Here is a 15,220-nt window from a genome sequence, read left to right on the forward strand (position 1 = left end):
CTTTCACTTTCATCAGGAGGCTTTTTAGTTCCTCTCCACTTTCTGCCATAAGGGTGGTGTCATCTGCATATCTGAGGTTATTGATATTTATCCCAGCAATCTTGATTCCAGCTTGTGTTTCTTCCAGCCCAGCGTTCCTCAGGATGTACTCTGCATATAAGTTAAATAAGCAGGGTGACAATATACAGCCTGACGTACTCCTTTTCCTATTTGGAACCAGTCTGTGGTTCCATGTCCAGTTCTAACTGTTGCCTTCTGACCTGCATACAAGTTTCTCAAGGGGCAGGTCAGATGGTCTGGTACTCCTATCTCTTTCAGAATTTTCCACAGTTTGTTGTGATCCACATAGTCAAAGGCTTTGGCATAGTCAATAAAGCAGAAATAAATGTTTTTCTGGAACTCTTGCTTTTTCGATGATCCAGCGGATGTTGGCAATTTGATCTCTGGTTCCTCTGCCTTTTCTAAAACCAGCTTGAACATCTGGAAGTTCACAGTTCACGTATTGCCGAAGCCTGGCTTGGAGAATTTTGAGCATTACTTTACTAGTGTGTGAGATGAATGCAATTGTGCAGTCATTTGAGCATTGTTTGGCATTGCCTTTCTTTGGGAAACTTCTCAGGGTACTTAGCACTTACTAAAAGTGTTAATAAATTGTAGTTATTGTAGTCATCATCCAGTTGAAATCTATTTGAAAGTCCGAAATAATAGGAACACTTGGTTTGATTAAACTTCTATTAGATTGAGGGAAAGTTATCAGGATGCTCTTCTCTTTTATCAGCAAATGAACCATATCCAAGCAAGAGCAGGCGACCAGCTCTCCTAAGGATCTGCAGGGCTATTGGTAGCTTCATCTACCTCACCTGTATAACTACCTTCAAGGATAAACTGGCCATCACAGAGCCCAGTGGAAAGAGCTCTGATTATTTTAAATTCCTATCCAAATCTACCAAGTCTCCCAATTTAAACAGCTAACTCTCACCACCTCACTGGTGTTTTAAGAAACATGCAGTCAGAAATTAACTCACTCTTTAACAGCTCTGGCTGGAGAGCCAACTTTTATGCATGGAATGATGGGCATGACTTGCTCCACCTGGCTGATGTGGGCAGAATGTTTGGAGGTGCACACAGACAGTATATTGGCTGAGTCAGGGGACTACAAGGGGCCTGCCACATAAAGGAAGCTTCCATCAGGCCACCACCCTGCTCGGTACACTCAGGATCGCCACTGCACACAGAAAAAATTTCAAGCTCCTCAGGGAAGACTGAGCCCTCCTTACCTGTCTAAGCAGCCCCGCCTCTTAAGTGCAATCATATCCACTACAGTAAGACTCAGCCCTCTCTTCAAGGAGGACTCAAGACAAGCAAAAAGCACCCTTCCTGAAAATGATAGCATCAAGAGCTGATGTTTTAAGAGTGATGAGAGAGATCTTATATCCCTTAAATCTTTTGGTTGAGATGACTCAGTTCAGTCGCTCAGTCATGTCCGACTCTTTGTGACCCCACGGACTGAAGCACTCCAGGCTTCCCTGTCCACCACTAACACCCAGAACTTGCTCAAACTCATGTCCATCCGGTCGGTAATCCCATCCAACCATCTCATCCTCTGTCATCCCATTCTCCTCCTGACTTCAGTCTTTCCCAGCATCAGGGTCTTTACAAATGAGTCAGTTCTTCACATCAGGTGGCCAAAGTACTGGAGTTTCAGCTTCAGCATCAGTCCTTCCTATGAATATTCAGGACTGATTTCCTTTAGGATGGACTGGTCGGATCTCCTTGCAGTCCAAGAGACTCTCAAGATTTTTCTCCAACACCACAGTTCAAAAGCATCAATTCTTCAGCCCTCAGCTTTCTTTATGGTCCAACTCTTAACATCCATACATGACTACTGGAAAAACCATAGCTTTGACTAGATGGACCTTTGTTGGCAAAGTAATGTCTCTGCTTTTTAATATGCTGTCTAGGTTGGTCAGAGCTTTTCTTCCAAGGAACAAGCATCTTTTGATTTCATGGCTGTAGTCACCATCAGCAGTGATTTTGGAGCCCAAGAAAACAGTCCATCACTGTTTCCATTGTTTTCCATCTATCTGCCATGAAGTGATGGGACCAGATGACTAGGTTTTTAAAAAAATTCTTTTCTTTGTAGAGGTAGAGAATGTCATCTTACAGTATCTACATTTATTAAATGGGCTATAAAACAAGATCCTAGTAACCTTTTTTCTTCCTGCTCCTAGATATTTGGTTTAACATGGCTTATGACCATGGCTAGATTAATGTTTAACATGGCCTGGTTATAGTTCTGTTTGAGGTATAAATGTCACACCTCTTAAAATATATAGCCAAAATGATGAAGTCAGAGCTATTTACATTCAAATAAGCTAATTTGATGGATAACTAGAAATGTCAATGAATATAGTTTAAGAGTTTAACTGTTCATTTTGAGAGCTTAATTAAAATATGTAGATAAAGGAATGGCCAACTCTAAACATGCAACATTTTATACCTGAATTATTAAGCATTTATAAAGGTGAATATAAAGAAAAGCTGGTCTTACTTTGAATGTCAGGTGGTCCCATCATAGGCCTTTGTTCTTTACTCCAGCCATTCTGGAGCTTCAAACATAAAAAACAAGGTCACACTCCCCGTTCATTTTTCAGAGGCATATTATATTACACCTCTTTAAACATCTTGATAGGATTCTTACTTAGGAATAAATAAAAGTATCACATTCACTGTTAAATTATCTAAAGAAAACTAGCAAGAGACATTAATTCCATAAAACTATAGTCTATGACCAAAGCAGCAATTCAAAGTGAAAATACAATAAATGCGTAAATATATTGAACTAGCATATTAGAATGTTTCAAAAACAGCTCAATAAAGTCAGACGTCATGGTACAGGAGAGTTGCCACAATAACTCAAAGTTAGAACAAGTTGTTGGAACTTACAACATTCAACATTCTGTGTTAAAGATCAGGTCATTCAGCCTGATCTTTAACACAGAGGCAAGGTACAGGTATGATTAAGAGAGGCGGTAGAATTCTGCCACTTATTAGCTATGTAACTTTGAGCAATTTCTTTAACTATATGTCTGTTTCTTATCTTCAAAATGAGGACAATAATAGTACCTACCTTATAAATATTTTTGAGGATTAAATGTATACAAGGCACTCAGCACAGTGACTTTTAAGCATACGGAAGTACTTAATAAATGTCCAGTTTTTATTTTTCTATAATGCCTAGCTATGCATAAGCCACATGTGGGTGTGGCTCTTGAACATTAGGCACCCTCTCTGAGGGCCAGAATGGGATGAATCAGAGAATGAAAGATTGAACAGACCCTTTCTCTTCTCAGATGACAGGTCCTGTGTAAGGGACACATAGCACACACTGTCAACCATCTGATACGCTCAGCTTTCAAATGACAGTTCTCCTCTGAAGCTATCCTAGCCAAAAGAGAGAAGTACACTATTTATTAAGCTGTGTCTATAGCTAAGTCTGTGCATCTAAATCAAAGAAAACACATAAATTGCTTTTATCAGTAATAACCAATGACTTAGCCAGAGGATAATGATATTAGAATTTGAAACCCCACATGAGTGTGCATTTACTTTTACATACTATTAAAGAGATATAACATTAAATCAAAGCTAGATTTACTCTAGATAAATATAAAAAAAGTTACAGTACAGAGTTACAACTTTTTTTTTGGCTGCACCATGTGGCTTGCAGGATCTTACTTCCCCAACATGGGATCAAACTGTGCCCTCTGCATTGGAAGCACAGGGTCCTAACCACTAGACAGCCAGGAAAGTCCCACAATTTGTTAATTCATATGTTGGTATCACATATCCTACAATGTCACTGTAATTTTTTCAATAATAATGATAAAGAATGTATTTGAAAACCTTTCAGCCAGCTTGAACTAATTGCAATGTATCAAATATTTCACTCAATAGTTGAGAACATTCTTTTTTTTTTTTACAAAGTGCATACAGCATTCACCAAAATAGACCGTATCAGTTCAGTTCAGTCGCTCAGTCATGTCCGACTCTTTGCGACCCCATGAATCGCAGCACTCCAGGTCTCCCTGTCCAACACCAACTCTCAGAGTTCACTCAAACACGTCCATCGAGTCCGTGATGCCATCCAGCCATCTCATCCTCTGTCGTCCCCTCCTCCTCCTGCCCCCAATCCCTCCCAGCATCTGAGTCTTTTCCAATGAGTCAATTCTTCGCATGAGGTGGCCAAAATACTGGAGTTTCAGCTTTAGCATCATTCCTTCCAAAGAAATCCCAGGGCTGATCTCCTTTAGAATGGACTGGTTGGATCTCCCTGCAGTCCAAGGGACTCTCAAGAGTCTTCTCCAACACCACAGCTCAAAAGCATCAATTCTTCAGCGCTCAGCCTTCTTCACAGTCCAACTCTCACATCCATACATGACCACTGCAAAAACCATAGCCTTGACAAGATGGACCTTAGTCGGCAAAGTAATGTCTCTGCTTTTGAATATACTATCTAGGTTGGTCATAACTTTTCTTCCAAGGAGTAAGCGTCTTTTGATTTCATAGCTGCAATCTCCATCTGCAGTGATTTTGGAGCCCAGAAAAATAAAGTCTGACACTGTTTCCACTGTTTCCCCATCTATTTCCCATGAAGTGATGGGACCAGATGCCATGATCTTCGTTTTCTGAATGTTGAGCTTTAGGCCAACTTTTTCACTCTCTACTTTCACTTTCATCAAAAGGCTTTTTAGTTCCTCTTCACTTTCTGCCATAAGGGTGGTGTCATCTGCATATCTGAGGTGATTGATATTTCTCCCAGCAATCTTGATTCCAGCTTGTGCTTCTTCCAGGCCAGTGTTTCTCATGATGTACTCTGCATATAAGTTAAATAAGCAGGGTGACAATATACGGCTTTGACATATTCCTTTTCCTATTTGGAACCAGTCTGTTGTTCCATGTCCAGTTCTAACTGTTGCTTCCTGACCTGCATACAGATTTCTCAAGAGGCAAGTCAATGTGCCATAAAAAGCAAACAAAAAGTTCAGTGCGTTCTGAAGGACAGAAATCATACAGAGTAATTATTTGACCAAAACAGAATTAAATTATAAATCAGTAACAACAAGGAAATGTTTATAATCTCTGGAAATTAACTTTAACACTTCCAAAGATATTTTGTCACATAAAGGGAAGTATTTGAACTCAGGGGCTAAATTTGGACAAAATTTATAAAGAGATGAGGCATTTAGAATAAAGACATAGGACACTGAGGTGGGGTAAGTGGATAAGACTTCTCTAAGGGCATCCAGGAATCTTTGGAACTTGAGATGGCAAATGCTACTGTAATTTTAAAAGCACCTTTGTAAACTTGTATGAGTTAACATCCAGGCTCTTAAATCCTGTGAGGAATTCACTGAATTCATATGCCATAGTGCCTGCTAACTAAATGAATGAATGACCAAGGCCACAGATTAATATAGCAAGTTTAAGGCAAAATTTACAGAGCATGTGGGTTCCTAAAAAAGCCACAAAGACAGTGAATCCAATTACTTGCATTAACAAAGTAGAAAGGCAATAATAAAAATACAGCAGGCTTTTAACTAAGAATGACAGTATAATTTCTGTTAGATACATCACAGCAAAGAAAGTTCAGAAAATCCGGATCTAAATCCTAAATCAGTCTTCTCTCATGATTTGGTATCACAAAGGTTCAGAAGGACAAAGAAAAGTGTTGGGAGCCAGCGTGAGGAACTCCGCCCATGGCAAAGGTCATGAGGAAGGAAGCTTGGCATACGCAAAGGCGTGATCAAGCCTCAGGAAACCCCCTGTTTCCGAGCATCTACCCCCAAAACCAGAGTACTTTACGGGGAGCTCTCCCCATAACCATTTTTTTTAGAGAAGGAGTTAACTTGTAGCTCCAGTTAATAAAAATTCCTGGGCATGACAAGAGTGTTTTAACTTACGAACTCTGACGGTTCTCTGGCCTGCCTGATCAGGCTCGTCTGGCCGCATGTGATTGTTTACAGCCTCCCAACTGTGAGAGGCACAGGATATTTTAAAACTTTTTAAATACAGACTCTTTTGAGAAGTTAGAAGATCATTAGTATAGTATTAGTGGGTTGATTAGAAATTATATTGGTGAAGGGTTTTTTCATTTGTCGTGCCAATAATTATTGCTAATTCCCTGCCCTGGGTGTGACAAGGATGTCTCAGGTCAAACCTCTCTGCTGACAGACTAGCTCGTGTGACAACCTCTCAACCATTAACAGCACAGAGAGTTTGGAGTATTAGCGTAGGGCTTTTTTCATTGATGAGTCAATGATTGCCGCCAGGCCTCCATATCCTTAGGCACCTGGGAATATATTAATCAATGTATTTGGAATATAGAAAAGGAAATATAGTAGTTTTTTGATGTTAGCAATACTAGACTTTTTGACTTAATGAATTTTCTCTTTTGTTATAGATCACTGTACTTTGTTATAAATCACTATGCTATGTAAAAATGTAACTTTATCACTATCTTAAGACAAAATAGATCTTAAGGGGAACATTGGTGAAGGGTTTACATTTGTTGAGCCAATATTTGCTGCTAAATCTCCATATTCCTGCCCTTATAATGAATATAACTAGCATATAGGAGAAATAAGTATTAACCTTTAAGATTAATCATGTTAAACCTTAGGTTAGGTAAATTCCTTTTTTGATTGTAACTCACTACACCCTCACCCTATAGGAATGCAACTTTATTTGGAGGGTGGCACCTGATTTAAGAAAAAATCACCCCTGGAAAAATAAGTTTTCTGGTTAACTGACCAGTATCAGAAAGGGCCATAAAAATGTCAGCAAACCTCATGGCTAGAAGATGATGTAAAAACCCGTAATACCTTTGTATAATTTTATATGAAGCACCTGATTGTGACAAGGGTCAGGTCTGCTGACCCCCACATGACTCTGTATTCATCTCTATGTATAACAAAAAGGTATATAAACAAACCTAAAAAATAAAGAAATCGAATCAGTTTCTGGAAAGACTGATTCCCCCATGTCGTTTCTTTCTCGCTCCCCATTTTCCTGGCTAAATTCCCTTCTGGTACGAGGGTACGCACCAAGCCTACTGACTTTGCTGGGGCTTCTAAGATCAGACCAGGGAGGCCTCAGTGCCTCCTCTCCCTCGGGAAAATGGAAAGATGCCTGTGGCCTACGTAGGTGGTAATTAGTATTCCACGTAAACCAATTATTCAGCCTCTTTTCTCCATTAATTTTCCTACTACACTATCTGTTTCTAATCTCTCTCTATATCTGCAATTAAATAAGTTTTTTCCAGGACGCTGATTCCATCCCCACCTTCAAATTACCCTAGATCCACCAGGGTGAGACCCCGTCAGAAAAGCATATTTAATTCTGGAAAAAATGCACCATGGTGTAGAAGGAGTATGGACGGGCATAGGTCTGGTGGTAGGTAGAGTGGGCAATCAATGTTCCTTAAGCCTGAGTGAAAGTTGCTCAGTCGTGTCTGACTCTTTGCAACCCCATGGACTATACAGTCCATGGAATTCTCCAGGCCAGAATACTGGAGTGGGTAGCCTTTCCCTTCTCCAGGAGGTCTTCCCAACCCAGGGATTGAACCCAGGTCTCCCGCATTACAGGCCGATTCTTTACCAGCTCAGCCTCAAAGGAGGCCCTTAGGTACTTAGGCCTAAATGTCTTTATTTATTTAATGAGAGGGTTGGGCAGTGAATGCCTACCACCATCCATCTGAGTTCAAAAATTCCATTGCTTAACGCTCTCTTACAACTTATCTTCTCCACAAAACTATTTTTATTACAGGTATAGTCAATATTTTCATCACACACTTTTATGAAAGTGTTTATGATTTAATTACAAATGATAAACTGTGGTCCTGACTACATATTCCATATATCCTTATATGTGGATGAGGATGAGATTACAATGAGATTAAATTCTCAATATAAAAGATTAACCAAACAATTATTCTGATGATGACCTTGCACCGCTGACTAACACAACCACCAGAAGTGACTATCTTTTATTTACGGTCACAGATCAGTCACGCAGTGACAAAAACACTTTTACACGTTTGTTGAAATCACTAAAATAAGCTCAATGAAAAGCAAATGCACAAAGAGGTAAATACAAGGATATTTATTTTGAAGTATTGTCTTATAACAAAAGATTAGAAAAAAATCTAAATCCACATATTGTGATACAGCCAGAAAGTGAAACTATGTCCAATCACTGAAAACAATGATTAAGTAGAGGCAGTCCCATATGATTCATACGAAAAAATTTCTAAGAATTCTCAGGTCAGAACAGTGGGCATAGTGTGTTACCATTTGTACAGAAGAAAAAAAAAATAAAAATTAATATGATATGTGCATAGGCTATCTCCAAATGGTCAGAGAAAGAAACGGGTAACAACAGCTGCCTCTGGGGAAAGGAACTGGGTAAGAGGAAACAGACTTTAAAAAATCATTTTAGCACATTTTGAATTTTTTGTCCATGGGCATGTCCTACTTATTTTTATTTAAAAAGTTAAATTCTCTAGACTTCCTTGGTGGTCCAGTGGTTAAGAATCTGTCTTGCAGTGCAGGGGACACAAGTTTGATCCCCGGTCAGGGACCTAGGTCTCACATGCCACAACAAAGAGTTCACATGTTACAACTAAGACCTGTTGCAGCCAAGTAAATAACAAATAAATATTAAAAAATAAAAACGTAAATTTTCAAAGGAACACACAAACAATGGAAAAAATGTTTGTATATGTGGATACACAAACACACAGGGAAAAAAGACTAGAGGGGAACAACTGTTAACATGGAGGTGATTTATCTCCTTTCCTTTATATATAGTTCTCTGTATTTTCCAAGTTATCTCAATAAACACATTAGCTTTGAAATGATAAGAATTTATACATATTTTATAAACAATGCATATTTCTGTCACAATTTTCTTCATATGTTAAATGAAATACATGCGAGGAGAATACATACATTTTTATCAAAGTTCTGAAATTGTTTCATGCCAGGATTCCACACATTTGCCCCAGACTCACCCTTAGGTTATATGAAGGATCTTTAACACTCAAGTTTGGCAAAGATGCCTGGCGAGCATTTACATAATTTGTTTCCACTCCTTGAGCTATAAGAAGAAGAGAGGCACTGAGTTAAGATTGACAAGTTATCATCAAATGAATCTTCAACAATGGCTCATTTCAGAGTCAGTCATGATCTTTCAAAATACCCAAAACTTTCCAGCCACTTACTGAACTCAAAATGTCAGATCAGATGACTCTTCTCCCAACATCATTAAGAACAGACTAAAAGTGATACTCCTATTCTTGATCTTGAATCATTCATGGGCATGGGGGAGGGCTGTGTGCAGATCACTGGGTATCAGTCATGCCCTCAGGCTCTATGGTGGCAGTAGACTGCTAGCAGAGCCCATACAGAGTGTGAGTCTAAAAGACATGGGAACTGAGGGATGGGATGGGGAGGGAGGTGAGAGGGAGGGTCAGGATGAGGACCACATACACCCATGGCTGATTCATGTGAATGTATGGCAAAACCCACCACAATATTGTAAAGAAATTAGCTTCCAATTTAAAAATAAAATAAAATAAAAAATAAATAAGAGACATGGGAAGGGGTGCCATGAGAGAGAAGGCCAATGTGCACTGGTCCCCTTTATGGAAGGGGTTCAGCAGAAAAGATGCCCCTTTCCACGAGGAGGTTATATGCAAGGCAGTTATAGGACCCCAGGGACAGGATGTCTCCAGAGCTTGGATGGTGGTCAGGCAAGGCAGCAGGGCTTGGCATAGACTCAGAAGCCCTGAGTGCACACAGTGCCACCAGCCAGTGCAGAAAGTTGGGGTGCAGACTCCTTCTTGAAGACCAGAATGTTAAGAACTGCTTGGTGGCATTTTGCAGAGGGCCAAGACTCTGTGGTCAGGGGTGCTGGGTGATGAAGTTAGCAGATATGGGGTATAGAGGATATAAAGGATTCTGATTGCTAGCGTCAGGCTGGTGAGGGCCATGGACATTTGGGTTCTGTTCCATCCACCCATTGTACACGTGAATCTCTACCAACCTAACCCACCACACATAGGTACTTCCTTAGGCCACAGAGAGGGCCAAAATGCTGCTCACCTGACTGCCTGTATTTCTGGATTTTTGTCTTCAGGTCTATCCTGTTGATGTTCGTTAGGCATTCTTCTAATAAATTCAGTTGATCTGGAGCAACCAGATTTAGCTTCTCCAATTCAACCACAAGATCCAAGAAACTCTAAGAGAATCATCAACAAGAAACAAATGTCAGTAAGGCTGACCATCAGGCCTCATATGCAAACCTCAGGCTGCATAATTTATAACAATAAGAAAATGTGACCAGAGGAGCCCTCTGAGTGACCTTCAGGGATCCTAAACCAGAGTGCTTTGTTTTATTGTCTCTCCAAGGCCATGAGCAAATTACACTCCTGGAATTTACCCAGGAAAGAGGTAAGCCTTTGGGGGGGACCAACCTGTACCCAGGTTGGGAATAGATGCATGAGTCATTTTTTTGCATGAAGGATTAAGAAAGCAGGCCTGAAAATAAAATCCTCCTGTGTTAATTCTCTTCCCAAAAGCCAGGCTGGTGTCATACTGAAAAACTCTAAGGGATTTACTGAAAAAGGGAAGTGAGAAGGTAGCTGGGGAAATGTTTTTACTAGAAAAATTCTAAATGATATAGTCTTGAAGTTCCTAAAATATTTTAATCAATGCTGGAAATTCCAGTTCATTCTGATACAGTGGACAGACATGAGGTGGTAAAATTACAAAGTTAGGGTATTTTGCTACTTGTTCAGCCTGGAACATAGGGATTGTGAAAGAACTACATTTCAGAAATAGGCATCATTTTTGGTTTTATTTTCTTTCTGTTTAACATTTGGTTACTAACGTGCTATCTTTATTTTTCAATTAATAATCATAATTAAATCTAAATAAATGATTGAGAAATAAGTGGATTAGGGGACGCCAAAAAGTGAGTTTTATTTTTTTTTATTTTACTTTCCATTTTGCATTTGATAATGGGGGCATACAGTTGCCCTAATATTCCTAGATGTCAGAAATGAAACAACAATCATTAAGAAACGTGAGGAGATTCTTAAGCAATGATTTACCAGAGTCCTCAGAAGCAGGTCCTTGATACTAGAGACCCGAGCTCTTCCTGGCCTGTCCACAGGTTGGAAGTACAGATCAGGCCAGCTGGGATCTAAATACTTTTCCAGTGACCACAGCATCCCTGAGATTTCACCCTTGGCTCATTTTCAACTGCAAATCTATACTTCTGCCACTCTCTGGATTCATCAGTCTCAAGGACCTTCCCCCACCCATCTCCCCCGCAGCCTGATGACTCCACACGGACCCTGAACTGGCTGAGGAGAGGGAGACAGCAGAGAGCAAGATGGCAGTGCACCAGCACTTCCCATCTGTTTCCACTCAGTGTGAGCAGATGGGACTCCTAACCCTCCCAAATGATCTGCCAAACCAGGGAGAGAAGCTGGAGTATATAAGCCAGACCTATGATGTTACATAAATAAAGGATAAAATACAAGGATGAAACACCCAGAGCCACACCAGCCAACATCACTCTATTGCCTCTCAATTCATGAACCAATTTTCCTCCCATCAGTGTTACTATGAAAAAACCCTCATATTCTGCTCCCTTCCCACCTTCACCCTCAATCTGGGCCTTGTTGCTTAAGTGCCGAGTCCCTTTCTTCACACTATAGAGAACAACTCCCAACTTCTGATAAGACTCTTAGGAACATGAATCAAGAAAAAGAAAGCAAACTCACCTTATCCTTGGCTATCTTGCTTCGGCCCGTATAATCTCTCATGAGGAACATTAGTGAGGACACCTCAGATTTATCCAAATCCTCACCAATCTCCATCATCAGCACCCTGAAAACCAGACAAGGTTCTTTAGTAAATTCAGACACAAGTCCTAGTGAGAATATACTAAGAGTATAGGTCTCCTCTAGGCCAAAAATTGGTTAAAATACTAATTCTTGCCCCTATTTTGAATGTGTCCCCCAGAAAACAGAAAGCATAGATCACCCCAGGAGATCTTAAGGCAATTCAAAAAGGAAACTTATCCCTTCTGAGTTTTTAGTAGAACATGGTACCTCTTTTTCCATCTGCTATGAAAAGAACAAGAGAATAAAAACTTCCCCAAAGAATCCCCTAGCTCTCCCAGAAGTTATAAGTGAAATAAATGAAGAACCTAAATGACTAAGATGAAAGATGTAAATAGAATTCAAAATGATCTCATCCTCTCAGTCTAACAAATTCCCAGGTGATGCTGAAGCTGCTAATACAGGGACAATACTTTCAATCACAAGATTGTGAAGCAAAGTAATGCCTAAGCTGTCCTGGCTCGCTCCAGAACTCAAAGGGTAAAAGGCACCTACATCCTGGGAACTGTGACTGTAGAAAGCCCCTCCTCACATAGCCACTTCTGTTACAGCTGGAGTACCAGCATGCTTTATCGGGGCTCCCAAGGACATCTCATGATTGTCAGGAGTGCCTGGTCATTGGCATCACTGCTTAGAAGCCCATTTTCCCAATTAGACTCTCAGATTCTTGAGGATGGAAGATTCTTCGTTTTGCTCTAGCACTTACCAAACACCTCGCATATGTCAACCCACAATAAAGCCCACTCAGTAGATGAATAAATGAATCTAGCACTCCCTGGCCTCTCTACTCAGAGGTCCCCAAACTGCCTCCATTCACTTCAGCAAGGAAACAGAAAATGGAGAGAGCCCCCTGACTTTTTCACAAAAACCCAGTCAGTGCCTCCTGAAAAGTGTTAAGATTTCTGACATCATATAATGGTTGGAGAAATGGAAAATGATTAAGAAAAACAGCAACAACAATAATTAACCCTTATATTGGTAGGGCGCTACCTGGTTTTAAAAAGTTCTTTATATAATTTAAAATATAATAATTTTTAAAAGTACTTCACAAACTAAATTATCACAATCAATCCTTACAAACACACTTGTGAAATCAGATATTATTCTTAGTTTCACAAGTAGGAAAATGAAGGCCTAACTGATGGCAGTGGCTGGCTCAGCCTATGTGGCTTGTAATTGGTTCTGAGGCTTCAAACAGACCTTTAATCTCAAGTCTCATCCACGTTCCAAGGGCCACACTGCTTGCAACTCTCTTTAATACAGTTTTTAATCATGTATATCATCTCCAAATATACCTTAATGATATAACTAAAGACCGGGGTGGTCCAGAGAAAAAAGAATCACAAATTTAAGGTTACAAATTATCTTTCTTTCCCCAGAAACGCAGCCTTTCCTGTGGTTTCTGTGCTCCTTTGAGCCTCCAAGAGAACGCTCTGTGACCAGGAGGAAGGAACAATTCAAAGGCTGTCTGAACTAAAGGGAAGTCCAGTGGCCATTCCTCTCTGAATTTAAGGGAGTCTAGATGTGGTTAATTGAAGAAACCTTCAATCTGGGCTCTCCAGAGCCTCTTGGAGCAGGGACCTCACAGAAACTCACAGAAAGCTAGCTCACCCACTAACTTCCTTGGCAGGGGAAAGACCGGAGGGGATTCAGGAAGGATCACAAAGCTCTACAAAGGTCAGGAAGATTACTGTCAGGCTTGTTGTTTTCTTTTCTCAGAACAGGAAATTGCCCAGCTCTGACATCACAGGCTAGCAAAGAACACAGCAGATCCCATAATTAGAAGCCTGCAACAGTACTAGCTCTTAGTCATTTGTCTCTCTACCATTCTACCCATCAGGCAAACACATACCATCTGTCCTTTCCAGTTTCATTCTGACCTTCTACCCGGTTACTTTAAGCAAACATGTACTAAGGATTCAAACATTTCAGAAGAATGAACATCAATAGGGCAATAAAATTGGTGGGTAGGTAAAGGGATGAACCTGCTTTTCTTAATGTCCTCCTTTCTACGGTTCTGAAGTCTATACCTTCTTCCCTCCCTCCCTCCTACTGGTGCAGCCTTGGGAGGGGCTGATGAATTACCTATAGTCTGAAATCAGATGTGGGTGCCTGCGCAGGAGGGCCTCCACTGTCGGGGTATCCATATTCAAGATGCTCTTGAGCAAGTCAAACCGCCTCACTCTGTAGAGCAGCTCAGCCAAGTTCACAGAAGACAGCTTTCCTCTCTCTCTTAATATATCCAGAAGATCCCTGACATTCAGTGGAACCGCATTTGCAGCAACATCTCGGCACAAAAAAAGAAGTGCATCCTTCTCATCTTCATCAAGTGCTTCTTCTACCTGATGGATGACCTCAGCAGACATCCTGTACAGTGTTATTCCAAGGAATGGCAGGAAGAAAAGTCTAGTCCAGTCAACAGAAGGCCATGAAGCTACTGATTTCATTTCTGGTGGTTTTCTTCATTTCTTTCAAAATCCTTTCCAATGGAGGAGTTCTGTGGTTAACAGGGAACTTTTTTTTTTTTTTAATCCTCCTAGCAAAATAACGTATGCCTCAAAGTCCAGGTATAGGCTCTTCTTTTCTTGCTGGTCTAATTTAGCAGATTAAACTCATGTTGTTAAGTCTACAGAACTGATCCTTTCTGGAGACAAAGCAACTGATCCCAAAATCAGGACAGACAAAGAAGATAACCTACATTTTAAAAGAAATGAAACCAGAGACAAATTATTTCCAAAAAAAATCCCATGTGCTTTATCACAATTTATCAGAGTGTTAAGTGTGGTAAGTGGAAAATCACTACTAAGGAATTAATGACAAAGTGTCAGCTGAATGGTGAGGGGCAGAGGAAAAGCCCAATGACTAGGCTGCTCTCTGGACCACAGAAACTGAGGTCACGGGGGTTAACCCCTTTTTGGTGAACTCCCGGTAGGCTTGAACAAACACAAATCTTAGCAAAGGGGACTCTGCAAGGTGTCAAAAATGATGGGAGAAAACCGGTTTCTGTCTCTCCCTCACCCTTTTTTTTCCAGTTGTTCTCCTACTTGGAAACCCTTCATTCACACCTGCTGCCATCCCCCAAAGTCGCAGGCACTTTACACAGTGTCATCATGAATGCTCACAGGACCTGTCACCATAGCTGAACATAAGCCTTGCCAAGTTTTGATCACCTCTTTGGACCCTGAGCCCCTTGGGAGGGTCAGAAGCCCATACTCACAACACATTGCTGGACAGCAATTGTCACTA

At 40.5% G+C, this 15,220-nt stretch overlaps 1 protein-coding gene across 4 annotated transcripts in view; it reads right to left on the reverse strand.

The window, feature by feature from the left end:
- The window catches only part of CFLAR (CASP8 and FADD like apoptosis regulator), a 50,671-nt gene that overhangs the window by 19,132 nt on the left and 16,319 nt on the right, over positions 1–15,220 (reverse strand). For 2 of the 4 annotated variants that reach the window (XM_018054190.1, XM_018054187.1), the window contains exons 2-6: positions 14,060–14,668; positions 11,855–11,960; positions 10,167–10,302; positions 9,074–9,159; positions 2,552–2,609 (exon numbers count right to left, since the gene is read on the reverse strand). In XM_018054190.1, the coding sequence (XP_017909679.1) occupies positions 2,552–2,609; positions 9,074–9,159; positions 10,167–10,302; positions 11,855–11,960; positions 14,060–14,421 (748 nt within the window). In that variant the 5' untranslated portion in view covers positions 14,422–14,668. 4 annotated transcript variants of the gene reach the window in all.

This window comes from Capra hircus, chromosome 2 (genome assembly GCF_001704415.2).
Source record: "Capra hircus breed San Clemente chromosome 2, ASM170441v1, whole genome shotgun sequence".
NCBI classification, from domain to species: domain Eukaryota; kingdom Metazoa; phylum Chordata; class Mammalia; order Artiodactyla; family Bovidae; genus Capra; species Capra hircus.